Raw genomic sequence first — 17,917 nt, 5'->3', positions numbered from 1 at the left:
CGTGTCTTCACTAGGACACATAGAGAAGACACACACACAGCTTGAGTTTAGAGGATTCTTTTTTAATTTTAAAAACAATCCAGTAAAACGTGCAATTTCAACAAAACACACACACACACACACACACACACACACACACACACAACTAAAAAACTTAAAATAAACTAAACACTTCCCACCAGAATTGATATTTACCATAGAAATGATTTTTTTGTAATACTAAATGCGCTCTTTTTGTTTACAATAAATACATTGTGTGAATATGAATTTACTGATGTGTAAATATTAATAAGAAGTGAACTCTGCCTTCATTTATTACACATGTAAAAATATAAAACTATTAACAAGATAACAACATTTACAGCCACAGTAAAAAGACGTAAACAAGGAAATGAACCAGTTTAAAGTATTAAATATGAGTTAATCATTTAAACTTATTAAAGAAACCTGAAAACCTAAATTTAAACGAGCAAACAACATACTTTATATTTGAAGGAACACATTTATTTCATAATAATGTACAATATAACTGTAAATACCAAACATGCGTTTTCTTCCCGTGGATTTGGCACGTCGTCTTTGAATAAAAGGAACGCTGACCTGGCTCCGGCCCCCCAGCTTATCTCCAGCCCCACATGTCCCCCCCCCTGAAGATCAGCTCCGTCCATCTAATGTGCCTCTGGGTTGGTTTTGTATTTCTTTAGGAGGCCGCAGTGAAATGTGTACAAACTACCCTAAAACACTAAAACTCGCCTTGTCTGCATTTTCTAATCAGATCACACCGTAAATCTCCAATAAAATCTCTCTAATCTACGACCTTGGACTTTTGCTCTGATGATGTCATCAACAGGAAGCAGCCGATGCTTCTTGCTTTTCAGACCTAAATCTCTATTTATTTCAACATTAAAGTTGAATGTTGAGTGTATTTTGACTTTAATTAAAGTGCACAGTTCACAGCTCTGGAATTTAAGAATAAATTGAGTTCATTTCATTTAAGCCAAATTGTTGTATTCATTTAAATATTTGATGTATTTGTGCCGCTCTTTGTCCTCCGTAGACTTTGATAGACACTTTGAACTAAACGTCACGATGAAAAACAGCAACGTGACGTTTAATTCCTGCGCGGCTCAAACGGCGGCCTGTGATTGGCCCGTTGGCGTCCAATGGCATCCGGAGTTACTTGATGTTCTTCAGCAGCGACGTGCGAGCGTTCACCACGGCCTTGAAGGCGTCCTCGCTGCCGGGGGCAACGCACTTATCGGGATGCAGCAGCACCGCCAACTTCCTGTACGCCTTGTTCACCTCCTCCCTGGACACGAGGAGACATCACATGACATCACATGACATCACATGTCATCACATGTCATCCAGCTGACGCTGTCATCCAAAGCGACTTACACGCATCTTTAACCCTCGGAGGAGGAGGGGTCGGCTGCTCAGGGACACCACGAGGCCCGATTACACGGTACACATGTGTGTGTGTACTCAGATATACATATACACACATGTACATATACACACATGTACATATACACACATGTACATGTGTATATAGATATATTGCCACCATCCCTACTGTGAAGCGTGGGGGTGTTTTTCTGCACATGGGACAGGGCCACTGCCCTGTATTAAGGAGAAGATGAAGGGGGCCATGTGTTGTACCTCCTTCCCTCAGTTAGAGCGTTGGAGATGGGTCGAGGCTTCCAACATGACCCGAAGCACACAGCCTGAAGCATATCAAGGTTCTGGTGCCTGCAGACCCAAACCCAAGAGACTCTTTGGAGGGAGCTCAGCCCAGAAACCAGACTGATCCAGAGAAGATGTGTGGAGCAGTGTGAAGAACTACAGGAAACCTTTGACACCTGTAACTGCAAACAAAGGCTACCGTACCAAATATTAACTTTGATTTTCTCAGGTGTTCAAATACTTATTTGCAGCTAAATCATACATTGTGATTTATGGATTTTTTTATAGATGATGTCTCTCAGTGGACGTGCACCTACGATGACAATTTCAGGCCCTCCACGATTTCTAAGTGGGAGAACTTGTTGAAATCCTTATTTTCCTCACTGTATGTTTGTAGTTATGCAAGACTTCATTTAAGTTCCACATTTAAGTCGGAATTTTCCAGATCTTTTGTGGAAGTAAAAAATCCAAATATAAAGAAAAGTTTCACTTCCTCACAAATACGGGTAGATGAAATCCAGCGTTCTGATTGGTTGAGAGGTAGTCACAGGGTTTGCATTATTAAGCAATAATGTACAGTTGCTAATCAAATGATCAATAATACCGATAATATTAAATATTAAATTATATATATATAATTATAATAGTATCAATATCCACAGAAATAAAACTAATAAATACAAATAATAACACAATATTGTTGAATAATAATAATGACGAGGAATGCTAGTCAGCTGACCTGGTGGCCCCAGGCTTCACCCCCAACATGTCCCAGGAGTCTTTGCTGCTGCGGATGCGTCGGATGGTGTCGGCCTGCTCCTTGGTGAAGCCCACGCTGACCTCTGACACCGGGCGCTTCCCTCCGTTCTCACACATGTCGGTGATGGAGGAGAAGAAGGCCTGAAGGAGGAGCACACGCGTCTGTAGACACGTATTCATCTACGTACCTGGACATCGGGGCTCAGGGTACCTGGAACATCTCGTTGATGCCCTCTCCGCTTTGAGCCGACGTCTCGAAGTAATGGAACCCTCGTGACTCCGCCCACAGACGCCCCTCCCCCTCGTCCACCGCGCGGCGCTTTGTCAGGTCCACCTGAAACCACAACACAGGGTCTCTCCTCCTCCTCTTCTGATTGGCCGGGCCCCCCGATTGGCCGAGGCCTCCTCACCTTGTTGGCGCACACGATGAAGACGATGCTCTCCATGTTGGCCTGGGAGCCCATTTCCTGTTTCATCTCGCCGAGCCAGCTGTCCAGCGCATCGAAGCTCTCCCTGAGGCCCACGTCGTAGACCAGGAGGACGCCCTGACTGTCCTTGTAGAACTCGTTACGTACCTGGACAAGAAGAAGCAGATTGGCCTCCTGGCGTCACGTTAAACTCGGTGATGAGTGGAAGTAACTCACCTCGTAGAAGAAGGGGTGACCCGCCATGTCGAAGATGTTCACTTTGATTTCTCTGTCTCGGACCTGAACTCTGACGTCACAACACACCACATGGTTTCACATTAGAGGGACACGCCGGCGAGGTGGCGAGGTGGCGTGGAACATGTGCTACTCACTTGGTGACGCCGTAGTCGATGCCGATTGTGGCCAAATACTTTGGGACAAACCTCTTCTCACAATAACGTTTGATGATGCAGCTCTGAGGAAAAGACAAGAGCGGTTGTGACATTTTTCAAGTCCTAATACGTCGTAGTACATCATTACTTTGTTTTGCTTACACGGAGACAGCTGAATTACTGTTAGTAAGACGATCGGATTCCATTAATGGCAAATTCTACAGAATTAAACCGATTTCATTTTTTATTTCATTTTTTTATTCTCTATTCCTCTAACAACCTTTTACTTTACACATAGATTTAATTTCCCTGCCCGCACCAACGTCCAATTCTAAAATACTTGATGATATATAATAAATAAATAAGGACATGCGTCATCTCTGGCTTCTATGCGCCAAGCGAACGGTCACAAGTGACGTCACTGCCTCGAAGAGGAATATTTCATATAAATATCAATAAGCCAAGAATGGTTGAAGTAACAGAAATGGAGTCTGGTGTTGTTATTAACTATTGATCACGTGACGTTTAACATCAATAGGAACATCTGGATCCAGAGCAGTTGAGGGTGAATAAAAAGGTTTTCCGTTAAAGGGATCGGTTTCCGGTGCAGAAGAAGAAGAAGAAGAAGACGCCGCTCACCTTCCCCACCTCCGCGTTCCCGAGGCTGATCACCTTCACGCGCAGAGACTTCTTGTTGTCGCGTCGCTTCGGGACGTTTGGTTCCATTTTAACGGCTTCAGCGGGTTCGACGCGAGGAGCGACGAGCAGCTGCTGCTGTCCGGGGCTAACCGGGCTAGTTAGCCGTTAGCAAGCGGGCTAGCAGTTAGCGCGGCTCTTAAATGAGTAATTGCGCTTTAGAAGAATCCCGGGCTTTGTTCGCTTTAGCATCAGTGCTAATGCTTCGGTTCCGCTGCCATCGTTACACCCTGCGGGGCAGCTGCTAGCCTCCAAGCTATGCTAACCAGCTGTTTCGGACGAGCCGCAAGTTAGCTGCTATGAAGCTAACGTTCGACTTCCGCTTTCCCTTTCAAAATTAAACCAAAGGACTAAATGACTTCATTTCATGTCTGAATCTCTATAAATAAACACCAGTGCAGCATGTCTGCTTTAATAGAGATTTATTAAGACATTTCTAACTATGCCTTTGAGACAGAGCTAAACTCCCCTTAGCTTCAACAGGAACATTACCACGGAAGCAAGATATTCATAAAAACACAAATTCTCAGGAAAATATCGAAACAATGAAACAAATGATCGATTAATGAGACTAACTAGTCAAGGTATTTAAGTGTAAATGCGTCAAAAGTAACAAACAGCAAAATAAAACCACAAAAACTCACTACAGATATTTTGTAATTGTCTAAATTGTGGAAAGCAAAAACTGAACTCGATTACATTTTACTTTGGAAATAAACTGGATGAAAAAGTTTTTTTTTATCATCCCTACCTCGACAACATCACGATTTAATGAAATAAACGTAATACTAATTAAAAGATGGATTCTCAGTCGTCGGTGTGTAGGAGGCCAACCGGAAGTGGTGCTTAGCGAGGAAGAGGCTGCATCTGCAGAGAGTCGTAGGTGTCTCTGGTGGCCGAGCTCAGGTCCTGCACCCATCAATACATCCATCAATACACCCATCAATACATCAATACACCCATCAACACATCAATACATCCATCAATACATCAATACATCCATCAATGCACCCATCAATACACAGCAGATCACAGCCCCTATGTTAATAACTAACATATCAATATTAAGTATGAATATTCTACGTAGTATTGAGAATGGAAGTATTGATAATCTGCAGTAGTATTCATATCTAAAGCATTAATAAGTGTCTCACCTGGTAAACCTGATCGGTCCTCCTCTGCCGCTGAGACACAGACATCAATATCGTTATTGATCAATGAATAATCAGTCAGATGGTGATTGAAGTTTGAATATGCAGATCAATGAGTAAAGAAAAGGACTCACTTCCTTTTTGACAGGAAGTTCTTTGTATGATTCTTCTCGACGAGGAGTCAGACCCTTTAAATCATCAGGAATCATATTTATAGTCATTAAACATTACTATTTATAATGTGCATTTTAATTAATGATGTAATATTAAGTGATATTGTTTTCATGGCTGATATCATTAACAGTAATTATTAATATTGTATGTTATTACAATGATTATCATTCATTTCATTATTGATTTTCATTGTATTATGAATATTGAATAACATAATATAAATAATATTACTAACATTATTATTATCATATTATGATGGATTGGTATTTTTAATCATGGTAATATTGATCAAAATGAACAACAAAAATGTCTTATTGCGTATAATTCATAAGATTTATGAAAATCATTGTACAAAAAAAGGCAAACAGATGTATTAATGTTATAATGAACTAGTTTTTCTATAACTAGATATATTGATATAATTGGCTTTGGTTTTAGATTTGATTTACAAACATATTTCAGGACACCTTGTTAAGTGCAAATGGCACATAAATATAAAGGTGCATGTAATAATGTATGTTAATGTTTCTATAGACGTATGGGTTGATGCGTTCTGTCCTCACGGTGTACGTGGCGTTGTTGTCCATCACTCGGTTCTATGGGACACAATTCATCGGGTTATTCAGGGTTCTGGTGAAGTGATTTAATGGAGAACTTGGGTCATAATGAGGAACAACAACAGAACTCACCCTCTTGGTCACCAGCGGACCCTGTGGATTCTGAAGACAACAGAGAGACGTAAACAACAACAACAACAACAACACCGATAGACTGTAATAGTTCTAGTTCTGATACAAATAAAATCGTGTTGCTTGACTCACGCTGTAGGTCTCCTCGTCTCTCTTCCCTTTGGCTTTAAAGAACTTAAAGAGTAAAATATCATTTATAAAAATTGGGCCTGGCTCTTTAAATGGTAACTGTGCAGCAAGAAGTCCTTTCAAAATAAAAGAGGAAAACACACAGACCTTCTCATTGATGAACATGGCGGTGATGATGAGTCCGTAGAGACCGAGGAAGCCGTCTAGGATGTAACACAGCTGGGGGCTATATATCATGGCCTCTGTGGGGGGGGTCACACACAGGCTTTTAGTCTGAAGGGTGCATGCTTTTATTGTGGAGGGCATTTGATATTATTACTAACATCGAGAAGAAGCATCAAGTTACAACTGTGTTGAAAACACGGTCACACAGTAAAGTGATGGGGGGGGGGGTCCAGAACTGGGTGTCTCATGAGGGGGTCTCAGGGTAAAGATGGCGGCTCATTGTGCGTTTGTGAAGCTCGTCTCAGTGAAAACATCAAGTATCCTGCTGCATGATTTGGTGTCGAGTTTTCTAACAAACTCCCATTTTAGTAGCTTTTTCTGAGAGAACCATCCAATCACAGAGCTGCTTCACATCCATGAGACTTGAGCGGTGAGGTCATGCTCTGATAGCAGCAGAGGCTCATGGGTATTGTAGTCTTAAGAAAAACGGCCTCATATTTGACAAATAAGAGGAATTGATGCAATTGATTAATTTAGATCACGATCACTTCCTTCTTCTCACGTCCCCACGGCAACGCAGATGAGGACCAGATGGACTCGGTGAAATCGAGCTGTGGTTACTCTTCTGGTATCTCCAGTGGGTTCACACAGGAAGTGTGTGTGTGTGTGTGTGTCTAATCGGTTTCACAATATTCATCTTTGAAGTGAAAAGCTAGAATCAAGTATTAGTGGTAGTATTAGTAGTATTAGTGGTGTTATCAGTGGTAGTATTAGTTGTAGTTTTGGTGGTAGTAGACTACTACATTATGTAGTACGAGTAGTAAAAGTATCATTACATTTAAATGACTCATTTCATAAAAATAAATGAAAGTAAAATAAAAGCTCTTCTTTTCAGAGAAGGAAAGGCAGCGGTACTACTGTAGTAGTAGTACTGCAGTAGTAGTAGTACTGCAGTAGTAGTGGTACTGCAGCAGTAGTTCTGCTGGTGAGGAGGCAGAAGACAAAAGGAAGTCGTTTCAGAGGAAACTCTTATCATCATCAAAGAGGAAAAGAGCCTCCGTCGGCTCCAGCTGTTCCTCACAGTAACATCTGGACATTTCTATCATTACAAACTCATCTCACGTTTTATCTGGTGAAAAAACATATTTCTTGGGATAAATGACCATTGAGAGAATTACAGTTAAAATGTAAAAATATTGTTAATATATGAAATAAAAACCAAGCCATTAAGAAAAAGATGATTGTATTCACTATTATTAAAGTGATGTAGTTTAAAGCTGCTGGTGGGACACAAACAATCCTTCAGTTAAACTCAACGCTTTGACCTTTTCTACGTTTAGCCTCAAAGGCCGAATGTCTGTCATCAACATGTGAAGCTGCGTTGATCCTGTCGAGTGACACGAGAAGCCAAGATGGCCCCCGGAGAGACGCTTCTTCTTCACGGGCTTGTAGGGATGGACCTACATGAGCGCCGTTCTAGATGTTTTACAGAGGTGAAACTTGATCAACATCTTTTAACTTCCTGTAGGATCTACTTTTAAATCAAACTACTCAAGTGAAAACGTGAATCTGTTCTTCTTGTACTTCTTTAAATAACCATGATGCAAAAGAGGAGGAAGTGAGTGTTGTTCTGACCTGCTGGAGGAAGCATCGACACCAGAACCAGAAGCCCAGGGACGGGGATCTGGAGCTCCATCACGACCCGGGTTCTTCTTCTTCTTCTTGTTCTTGTTCTTCTCGCTGCGCACGGAGCCGACTGAACACAACGAGTCTCTGAGAGACGTGAACAAGTGGAACAGGAAGTGGTGAAGAGCTGCTCTGACAGGTGACACACACACACACACACACACACACACAATCGGGTACAAAAGGAAACTTCATATTTTTGTTTTCTTTAAACATTTGAAGAATCAATTCAGGAAAATAAGTTCTGAATTCAAGACTTTACCTCAACGCTGATAAACTTCAGGAAAAAGTTCAAACAGACTCATTTTTTTAACAAACTTTATTTATACATAATAAACATTCAGTCAAAAAATAGATCATTTCACAGCAAAGTTTTCAAGTTGTCCTGAAAACGTTTATTTATTATATCAAATCAATCAGATGTCAAAGTCCCGCCTCTTTGAGCGTCCACCCACTGTTAAGCCCCGCCCTCTAAACATGTCAATCTACGTGAGGTCTTTCAAACATCACCAGATGAGCGTCCAACAACCACAACGCCCACGAGACGCCGAAGCCCCGCAGGGCGCCGAGGCTCATGGGAGATGTAGTCAGTAAAGCATGAAACAAGAATAAATAAGTGTGACCACAAAAAATAGATGTGAAGATATGAATATAAAGATCACACGTCTGAGGTGATCAGCTGACCTGTGTTGTAGTTTTAAGGTGATATGACTACAAACAGGAGGAGGTGAACTACGTTTCCCAGCATTCAGTGCTGCTTCCTGTGCAGCGAGGCCTGGAAGTATTCCTCCGGAGAGACGGTCTTCACCCCGCCAAAATAATCCAGCACCCACACCTGTAAACATGGAGGGGGAGGAGCCGGGACATTAGCCACACCCCCTGCTGTCTGATGGCTTATCACATTGCACCAGTAGGAGGAGTCAGTGAAGACGATGGCTTCAATGTTTCAGGGATTTACTCAAAGCTGCATACGTCTGTGTCTGCGTCCACTATGAGGACACCTTCATCACGTCCTCATAGTCCCCCGATGACGGGCTGCTTCACTGCTTCATATTTACGGATTCATTCCGACCAAAACTCTGAATTCTCATTGTTTTAATAAAGGTGGAATTATGCTATGAAAGCAGAAAGGTGAGCAGACCAATCACAGAGCTTTTGACACTAGTTCAGAACAACGGGTCACAACACGTAAGAAGCTCTGTGTGCGCGACCTTCTCACAGGAAGCTGTACTAGTAAAAGTACTGGTAGTAGTATTAGGAGAAGCAGCGTTTGCAGTAGTTGCTCTAGTAGTAGTACTACTAGTAGCAGTAGTAGGGGTAGTAGTACTCGTAGTACTTGTACCTGAGTGATGTTGAACTTGCAGAAGAACCAGTCGTGGTCTGAAGGCCACTCCATCATCTCTGGATGTCGACTGAACAGAGACTTCTTAGCAAACTCCGCCTCCGTCCCGTTCACCTGGACAACAGGAGGGGGTCATGTGACTGTGAAGCGCGTGTGTGTGTGTGTGTGTGTGTGTGTGTGTGTGTGTGTGCGTGTACCTCCAGCACGGACCCAGACAGGATGATGTGGGCACACAGAGGACTCTGAGGGTCGAAGCCTTGCAGTCTGCAGTAATCCGTCTGAGCCAGAGACATGGAGAGGGAGGCCTCTGGGTTCACCTGCAGGGACACACCTGAGTCCTTAGGGGGTCAAGAGATACCTGAGACACACCTTTATGTAGAAATACACACATATTAGGGCTGTCAAAGTCAACACGTTGTTCTATGAGATCATTGTAGCCCAGATGCACTAAAACACTGGAACGCAGCTCGTTTCCTCGCGGTGTGCGTTGACCTCTGACCCCTGAAGGCAAGACGTCCCAAGATGGGTTAAGATACAATGATCTAAAATACACGCTTTCTAAAGTCATTACTCATTTATTTACAAGTTTTAGTCTTCAGACTGCAATTAATCATGATTAATTAATTTAAAAATCATTCAATATTTTTTGTTTCTATTGACAGCCCTAATAACTATATACTAGTATATAAATGTATATATATATATATACAAATATAAATATATAAGATATAGAATATAGGTATATCAATTTATAAATATATACATTTATAGACACATATCAACATATAAATACATTTATATATGAATATAAGTATTAGAAGTAAGTCGTTACTTCAGAGCTTCTCAGAAACCTTCAAGGGTGACTTGACTAATTTAGTCATGTGACCTGAACCCTTAAAGTGCTGAGTCACTGTGTGAAGATCTGCTGCGTCATGTTTTTATGTTACATAAACTGTCTCATGACTTTTAGCAATAACTAATTAGATAACCGTTAATTACATTTATTCACGTAATCATCAGTTAATGGAAACACTTCATGGCATGTTGGACAGTAGTTTAAATATTACTTGAATTATTTAGTAAACTAATTCCTTGAACTAAATTGTGACAAAAACCTTCAGTACAAACGACAAAGGAGAATTACAAACATATCATTATATATTATTATTTCGTATGTTATATTAAACTACGTTTTATATGAGGCTATTTAATGCTGAGTTATATATTACATGTATTATTATTCATGTGTTACTGTATATTAATATATTATATGTATAACTTGTAGTATATCTTATGCTCTAAAATATTATACCTCATTATGTTGTCTTATAATATAATATGTAGCTAAAGAAAAAGAAAGAAAAAAGTACTTATATCTGTATATTTAAATGTGACTCCTTTGTATGCTCTAAACAGAATAAATGAAATAAAAAGTACATGAGAAGAGTCACGTGGTTGAACCTCACCTGCAGGTCCTGGACGGAGATCTCCATCCGGGTCAGGTACAGGTACGGGACCCCGGTACCGGAGCCCTCCGGCCCGTCGCTCACCGAGAACGCGTTGGAGAACGGGCGCCCCACCACCGGCGGGTGGGTGGAGACGGTGGCCATCGAGGCCCAGTCGCACTGGTGGGCCACGAAGCGCGCCACCCGCGCCACCTGGTCGTGGGGGGGGATCCGGAGCCGGTGGGGGGGGGTCCGGAGCGACCCGCAGGACGTCCACAGGAGCCCGAGGAGGAGCACGCACGCAGCCCGAGTAGAAGCGCTCATGCTGGGGTTCGGTGTGTGAGGCTCAGGAGAAACAACAAGGACATATGTAAACAACACGCGACTTCCGGGGCGGAGTTTCACAACAAGAGCCGCCTGGGGATTTCAAAATAAAAGCTGCGAAGTGTGTGTGTGTGTGTGTGTATATACATACATACCTGTCCTTCACAACCAGGTGAGGATAGACCTCAGAAGATGAAGGTGAGGAGGCACCAGCTCAAGGCTCCTCCTGTGCCGCGGTCCAGGTCGTCACGGCAACACACGCCCCAGCCTCTGCCCTCGGTCTGGAAGACCTGGAGGCGGACCCGGATCCCTCTCTGGACCAGCCGGTTCTGACAGCGGGTCCGGACGCAGCCACACCAGGGTCCGCACTCGTACACGCTGATGGGGGGGGGGGGTCATCCGGGGACAGGTCACATGGTTTCTTAGCACGGAGCCGTTAGCTTTAAATAGCACTATTAGCTCCCTTATGGGCTCACCCTGAGGGGACAGACTCTGGCAGGCGGTGGTAGCGGTAGCGCCGCCCCCCCGCAGTGGCAGCGGCGCAGGCGCAGCGTTGCGCGTCGCTGCATCCGTCGCTGCAGTCGCAGCAAACCTGGAACAGCGTCGGGCCGCGGGACAGGAAGCAGCCGTGCGGCCAGCGGTCCTTCCTGTAGCGGAACTCGGGGGGGCGAGCGCCGCCGTCCCCGACGCACAGCTGCACCGGCGTGTTCTCTAGGCCGCGGCTCAGGTCCATCAGCGGGCAGCGGGGGCCCGTCGGAGCAGGCGGGTCCAGCTGGACCAAGGGGTTAAAGGTGAAGAACTCCACCTGGGGAGAGGCATCGTACATAATGAGAGGGCCACCGACCCGCAGCGGTCCTTCGCCTTTTAAAAAAAAAACTGGATTCTTTACTATTTACGTGCACTTGACATATTTTTACGTGTCTTTTTCACGTTTACATTTGTTCACCCCGAAATAACGTGTGACGTGAAGGTCGGGGGCTCGAACACATTGTCACAAACCTGCAGGACGTCGTAGCTCTCCGTGGCCAAAAGGAAACGCATCACGTCGTCGTGGTTACGGAGGCTCTGCCCACATGGCGCTTTGTAGAGGACGTCCCAATCCCCCTCCTCCGCCGAGCCGGGCGGCTCCGCCCCCTCGTGGCTTCCTCTCAGTGACATCATCAGCGGCACGGCGCTCAGCCTCTTGAAGCCGCAGAGCAGCGGCACCTTGAGGGGGTTCTGACCCCAGAAGGCAGGGGTGCACTGAGGCATTATGGGTAAGCAGGGCAGGCAGGCCTGAGAAGAAACAACAATACAAAGTATTCTAGTACATACGGTGAGTAGTATGTAGTGTACAACGTGCAGTATAAAGGGTGTGTGCCACAGTGTGTGTACAGGTGTGACCTTGCAGCAGAGGTGGGGTTCGTACTGCAGCTGGACGGGGGTCAGAGGGGGAAGCAGCTCCTCTCGGGATGAAGGGGGGGCTGCTGAGCAGGACGTCCCGTTGGAGGGGGGGGTGGTGGAGGAAGAGGTGGAGGGGTTAAGGTGGGAGAACTTGGCCGGTAGTGGCTCATCTGGACAGAAAGACACCGCCAAAATAAGATGTCAAAGGTTCTACCTCATTGTACAGGTGTGTCTCTTTCATCCTGTTCTCTCTCCCCCTTTAACACATCTGATCCACCCATTACGGCCCAACATATCCCATCATGCAGTGCGAGCCGACGAGGATGAAGACAGACGGGGAAGAGTTCTCTTTTAAATGTACATACTAGAATTCACTATCAATGGATAGAAGGGTTCTATTATAATATATAACATCACATGTTTATAAAAGTTAGGTGACGTTGGCGTGTTTTAAATACACATAAGACGTGAGAACAGACTGCTCTTAGTACCACCCTGTCAAACCTTCCCACATGAGACACAGCTCATGTATGTGAACATTGTGACGGTCTGGTTATGACAACAGTACATTTTCACAATAAAAGCCTGGCGCTCACCTGAGCCGATGACCACCTGGACCACAGAAGGTTCCTGAGAGGAGGCCGGAGGTCCTTTGAGGCTATCCAGCAGCTTCAGGCCCTGAACGTACTCTAACACAACAACAGGAAGTCAGCCCAACAGGAAGTCCAGCTCAATGTCAACAAAGAACAACCAACCTTTATCAGAGGCCGTGTTGTTCTTCAGGACCTTCTTCAGGTTACCCAGGTACTCAAACACCCCACTGAACACCTGGTCCACGTCCCCCTCGGCCCAGAAGGATTTGGCTCGCTCTGAAAAACAATGAAATGAATCCTCACATCTTTATTATAACGTTATAACCATTGTATTTGATATTATTAATTTACAACTGTAATCTAAACCTCATCAGACCTGGTCCACATCAACCGGGTGGAACCTGGACTGGGTCCACGCAGACTCCAAAACCTCATTAAAAGCTTCTATATTCACTCCGAGAGTCCACGAACCTGTCTAACCTTTGACCCGTATCTAATGACGTCAACGGGTTGCGTCCTCCTCACATATTACGTCTAAAGTTAATTCTTACCCACTTCTGAAGGATCCAACTGGTTTCCTTCCATCTCAGACTTTATGGAAGCGTAGCGCAGCTCAGCTGGTAACAGCAGCCAGATGTGTTAACTTTGGTCAGTGGTTCGCTTAAATTAAAATGTTCTTATAACACACATATCTAACATATATAGCCGCGTGGAACAAGTCAACAGTTAATGTGTTAGCATCATGCTAACTTTATTGTTCCACATATTGTAGTTTATTGTGATGCTCAACGGCCACCGTAGAAGCTTCTGAAACTGCTTCCCTGAGCAGAGTTTCTCAGGCTGCTTTTCGCCTCATAATATTTTGATTTATACAACCTGTATAACAAGAAACATTTTGTTAACCTAATTAGTTAAAATTACATCGAGTCACGACTTTTAGAAAGTAAATGGAAGCTTAATGCAGGTATCAGCCTGTAGCCTCAGCGGAGGGCATAGAACACCCTGGTTTTAGACGTAGTGTTGCCTCAACCACCGTAACACTGGTTGTGAAATGAATCCTCCTCCAGATCCTCACAACATCTTTAAAAACATTTTAATGAACAAATTTAGTTCGGAAACCCATCATAAACCTCACTGCATCTGGTTATGACGAGAGCCTGCGTTGTTAGCATTGGTGCTGCTAACGTTAGCCACTTCCGGTTTAGTTCTGTAACAGCGGAACGAAACTTATGCAATTTTAAAATATGGAATCATTATGACCTGAGAAGCGCAGACTGACAGGTGAGGAGACTAAATACTACCTAAATATATAGAATATATTACACAAAGTACTGTTAGTACACACCGAGAGGTGAGGAGACTAAATACTACCTAAATATATAGAATATATTACACAAAGTACTGTTAGTACACACAGAGGTGAGGAGACTAAATACTACCTAAATATATAGAATATATTACACAAAGTACTGTTAGTACACACCGAGAGGTGAGGAGACTAAATACTACCTAAATATATAGAATATATTACACAAAGTACTGTTAGTACACACAGAGGTGAGGAGACTAAATACTACCTAAATATATAGAATATATTACACAAAGTACTGTTAGTACACACCGAGAGGTGAGGAGACTAAATACTACCTAAATATATAGAATATATTACACAAAGTACTGTTAGTACACACCGAGAGGTGAGGAGACTAAATACTACCTAAATATATAGAATATATTACACAAAGTACTGTTAGTACACACAGAGGTGAGGAGACTAAATACTACCTAAATATATAGAATATATTACACAAAGTACTGTTAGTACACACCGAGAGGTGAGGAGACTAAATACTACCTAAATATATAGAATATATTACACAAAGTACTGTTAGTACACACAGAGGTGAGGAGACTAAATATTCATATTAAATATGTAAGTATGTATACGTTCCCTTCAGGTCATCTTGTTTTTTAAGATGTGAGATTATCTGGTCACTGACGCACAAAAGGACATTAATCAGTTGATCGTATATAGTAGAGCACCGACTGTCTGTAATACATCAAGTACTGTACATGCAGACTGAATACTTACAAATTCTTCTGCTCTTGTAGTAATACTTACATGAAGTTGTGATACTTTCTCCTTAGCGGCGATGTCTCCGGTGCGGCGATCCATAAACAATGCATTGTGGGCCATGTGTGCAGCGGATTCCATGGCCATGCCGGTCCACTGGTACTACAACACTGATGACATCACCAGGGATTTTGGCGGTTGGATCCGCGGCTTCATGTCTCCGAGGGACCGTCACCCCTCCAGCATCCTCAACCTCTCCAACACCGGTAACAGAACCGCTCCCCCCAACCACCCAACCCCTCACAGAGACCCAGTTCTGGTGGTTAAGTCTGGCTCTGGTTCTGTTTATTTCAGCCGGCAGCGGTCGGACTGCCTGGTCCTCCAGCGCCAAGCGACCCGACGTGGTTGGTAATGTGATCCTCCACGACAAGCTGGACCTGTGGAAGAACTCCAGAGGATCAGTCCACTACCACCAAGGTGCAGAGTCCTAGTCCACTACCACCAAGATACAGAGTCCTAGTCCACTACCACCAAGATACAGAGTCCTAGTCCACTACCACCAAGATACAGAGTCCTAGTCCACTACCACCAAGATACAGAGTCCTAGTCCACTACCACCAAGATACAGAGTCCTAGTCCACTACCACCAAGATACAGAGTCCTAGTCCACTACCACCAAGGTGCAGAGTCCTAGTCCACTACCACCAAGATACAGAGTCCTAGTCCACTACCACCAAGGTGCAGAGTCCTAGTCCACTAACACCAAGATACAGAGTCCTAGTCCACTACCACCAAGTTGCAGAGTCCTAGTCCACTAACACCAAGATAGAGTCCTAGTCCACTACCACCAAGATACAGAGTCCTAGTCCACTACCACCAAGGTGCAGAGTCCTAGTCCACTACCACCAAGATACAGAGTCCTAGTCCACTACCACCAAGATACAGAGTCCTAGTCCACTACCACCAAGATACAGAGTCCTAGTCCACTACCACCAAGATACAGAGTCCTAGTCCACTACAAACAAGATACAGAGTCCTAGTCCACTACCATTGAACAAAGGGGCGCCCTGTCTGGAATTCTTTTTTAAAGTTGTTTTTTCATGATCCTCAGGTCTTCAGTCTGGGGACAACACCCTAAATGTCCTCTGTTCCCTCCGGGTCTTCCGGTCTCTCGTCTCGGGGCGTTTCAGCGACGTCTCTCAGCCGGAGGCCCGAGGCGCCGTCATGTCGGACTACGTCAGCTTCCTGACCACGCCCGGCTTGCACCGCGACTCCTACGCCGAGTCCTTCCACCGCGCCTTCTTCTCCAGCTGGCAGGACACCAGGCCCACCTCCCCCAGTGAGGTAAAACAAGCGCACCCACGGACGCAACCCTCGGCCGAGTTTCCGTCTTACTGGAGTGTCTTTCGTTGTTTTCAGGTTCTGGCGTTTGCAGAAAAGCGAAGCAGGCACACGTTGAGCTGCCCCGCCCCCGACGGCCAGCTGGACGCCATCGGCTGCCTTCCCATGATCCTCCCCTTCATCCTGCTCTCCGCTTCGGCCAATGAGGACCAAGCGGTTGGTCACCCTTGCACCCTCGACCCCCTCGTGTGACCCCTTCTCTGTCTTTGACCTCTGACCTTTGACCTCAGGTCTCAGCTGCGGTGGAGTTCGTGAAGCTCACCCACCCGCACCCGAGGGTGCCCGAGTACGTGTCCATCTACAGCAGGGCGCTGCACGCCGTCCTGGGCGGGGCCAGCGTGCGGCAGGAGGCGGAGCGAGCCCTGAGGAGGCTGGAGGCCTGGGAGGAGTCTCGGAGCTACGCACGCAAGGCAGCCAGGTGCGAGGAGATCAATCGATCATCAATCGATCATCAATCGATCATCAATGACTCCGACAGACAAAGGATCTCCAGAGTCCAGGCTGTATTTCCTTAGTGCTCCGTGTTTGCTACTCTGTACTTTTTACGGTCTCTGTGAAGCCACCTGTCAATCAAAAGTGCCCACTTCCTGCTGAACTTTCACAATAAAGGCTCGTGTGTGATTGCAGGTTCTCTCGGGGCTCCGACATGCAGCTGAAGGTCCATCAGAGCGCCGTGAGCTTCCTGGGCCTGGCTTGCTACACCAAAGGTCCACGTGGCGTCATGTTACGCATTGTTGAGGGTCACGTGACGTGTTGAGAGGGTCGTGCGACTGTTGAGGAGGTCCTGACCTTTGTCTGCTTTGACCCACCAGGAGCTCTGTCCAGCCTGTTCTACCTGGCCCACGAGTTCCACGATGACATCACCGGGGGAATCCTGGCCAACGCCAACTGTGGAGGTTTGTACAGAAGCTTTGAGTCTGAGGGTCACCTCCTTGCCTCCTTTTACTAACCACTTCTCTCTGAGCTCTGTGGAGAACATCACAGGGTCAAGGAAGCGATTATCCAGTGTTTCCTATGATAGAGGAGCTAGTAAAGGAAGCATTTAGGCTCCTTTCCTATGCTAAAGGAGCTGACAGCGGCACTTGTGTTACGTTATGATGTACGATGAGATTTTCTTCCTTCCTGTTCCAGGGGAGAACTGTAACCGCGGGGCGGCGCTGGGGGCCCTGCTGGGCGCCGGGGGGGGCGCGGTCCCACAGGAGTGGAGGGACCAGCTGAGAGACGCCCAGGAGTTCATCCCGGACCTCCTGACCTCTAATTAATGTTAATAACAATGATATGATATTCAAACTATTTGTCAGATGTTCATTTATCGCATCATGAAAGTGTAATAATAATAATAATAAAATCAAGTATCAATTATTCTGTTTATTGGTTTTTAGTTAAAACACAGTAATATGTTTGTCTTGTATCTAATTCAT

The 17,917-nt window shown here is 44.9% G+C and overlaps 5 protein-coding genes across 5 annotated transcripts; 1 reads left to right on the top strand and 4 right to left on the bottom strand.

Moving 5' to 3' along the window:
- Positions 1-41: 41 nt before the first annotated feature.
- dnajc27 (DnaJ (Hsp40) homolog, subfamily C, member 27) lies at positions 42-4,228 on the bottom strand. Its single transcript, XM_037463615.2, has 7 exons — positions 3,884-4,228; positions 3,245-3,327; positions 3,090-3,159; positions 2,856-3,020; positions 2,657-2,779; positions 2,426-2,586; positions 42-1,309 (listed from the first exon to the last, which is right to left on the bottom strand). Exons 1-7 carry the CDS (start codon positions 3,968-3,970, stop codon positions 1,177-1,179), a joined length of 822 nt encoding a protein of 273 aa, XP_037319512.1. The 5' UTR covers positions 3,971-4,228; the 3' UTR covers positions 42-1,176.
- Positions 3,978-8,033, bottom strand: cd247 (CD247 molecule). Its single transcript, XM_037463710.2, has 8 exons — positions 7,884-8,033; positions 6,231-6,325; positions 6,087-6,128; positions 5,955-5,984; positions 5,829-5,861; positions 5,226-5,279; positions 5,095-5,124; positions 3,978-4,849 (listed from the first exon to the last, which is right to left on the bottom strand). Exons 1-8 carry the CDS (start codon positions 7,942-7,944, stop codon positions 4,787-4,789), a joined length of 408 nt encoding a protein of 135 aa, XP_037319607.2. The 5' UTR covers positions 7,945-8,033; the 3' UTR covers positions 3,978-4,786.
- A 202-nt stretch (positions 8,034-8,235) lies between these two features.
- On the bottom strand, positions 8,236-11,069 carry creg1 (cellular repressor of E1A-stimulated genes 1). The gene is made up of 4 exons (XM_062561603.1): positions 10,743-11,069; positions 9,474-9,593; positions 9,277-9,390; positions 8,236-8,769 (listed from the first exon to the last, which is right to left on the bottom strand). The coding sequence occupies exons 1-4, from the start codon at positions 11,043-11,045 to the stop codon at positions 8,683-8,685; spliced, it is 624 nt and encodes a 207-aa protein (XP_062417587.1). The 5' UTR covers positions 11,046-11,069; the 3' UTR covers positions 8,236-8,682.
- A 10-nt stretch (positions 11,070-11,079) lies between these two features.
- setdb2 (SET domain bifurcated histone lysine methyltransferase 2) lies at positions 11,080-13,907 on the bottom strand. Its single transcript, XM_062561574.1, has 7 exons — positions 13,573-13,907; positions 13,184-13,297; positions 13,025-13,117; positions 12,429-12,598; positions 12,045-12,320; positions 11,522-11,850; positions 11,080-11,423 (listed from the first exon to the last, which is right to left on the bottom strand). The coding sequence occupies exons 1-7, from the start codon at positions 13,604-13,606 to the stop codon at positions 11,231-11,233; spliced, it is 1,209 nt and encodes a 402-aa protein (XP_062417558.1). The 5' UTR covers positions 13,607-13,907; the 3' UTR covers positions 11,080-11,230.
- A 154-nt stretch (positions 13,908-14,061) lies between these two features.
- On the top strand, positions 14,062-17,858 carry LOC119212813 (uncharacterized). Its single transcript, XM_037463603.2, has 9 exons — positions 14,062-14,302; positions 15,170-15,361; positions 15,450-15,572; positions 16,207-16,439; positions 16,515-16,652; positions 16,727-16,914; positions 17,124-17,203; positions 17,309-17,392; positions 17,628-17,858. Exons 2-9 carry the CDS (start codon positions 15,175-15,177, stop codon positions 17,756-17,758), a joined length of 1,164 nt encoding a protein of 387 aa, XP_037319500.2. The 5' UTR covers positions 14,062-14,302; positions 15,170-15,174; the 3' UTR covers positions 17,759-17,858.
- The last annotated feature ends 59 nt before the right edge of the window (positions 17,859-17,917 follow it).

The sequence above is a fragment of the Pungitius pungitius genome, chromosome 3 (assembly GCF_949316345.1).
Source record: "Pungitius pungitius chromosome 3, fPunPun2.1, whole genome shotgun sequence".
NCBI classification, from domain to species: Eukaryota; Metazoa; Chordata; class Actinopteri; order Perciformes; family Gasterosteidae; genus Pungitius; species Pungitius pungitius.
This window is presented reverse-complemented; position numbering and strand designations above follow the sequence as displayed.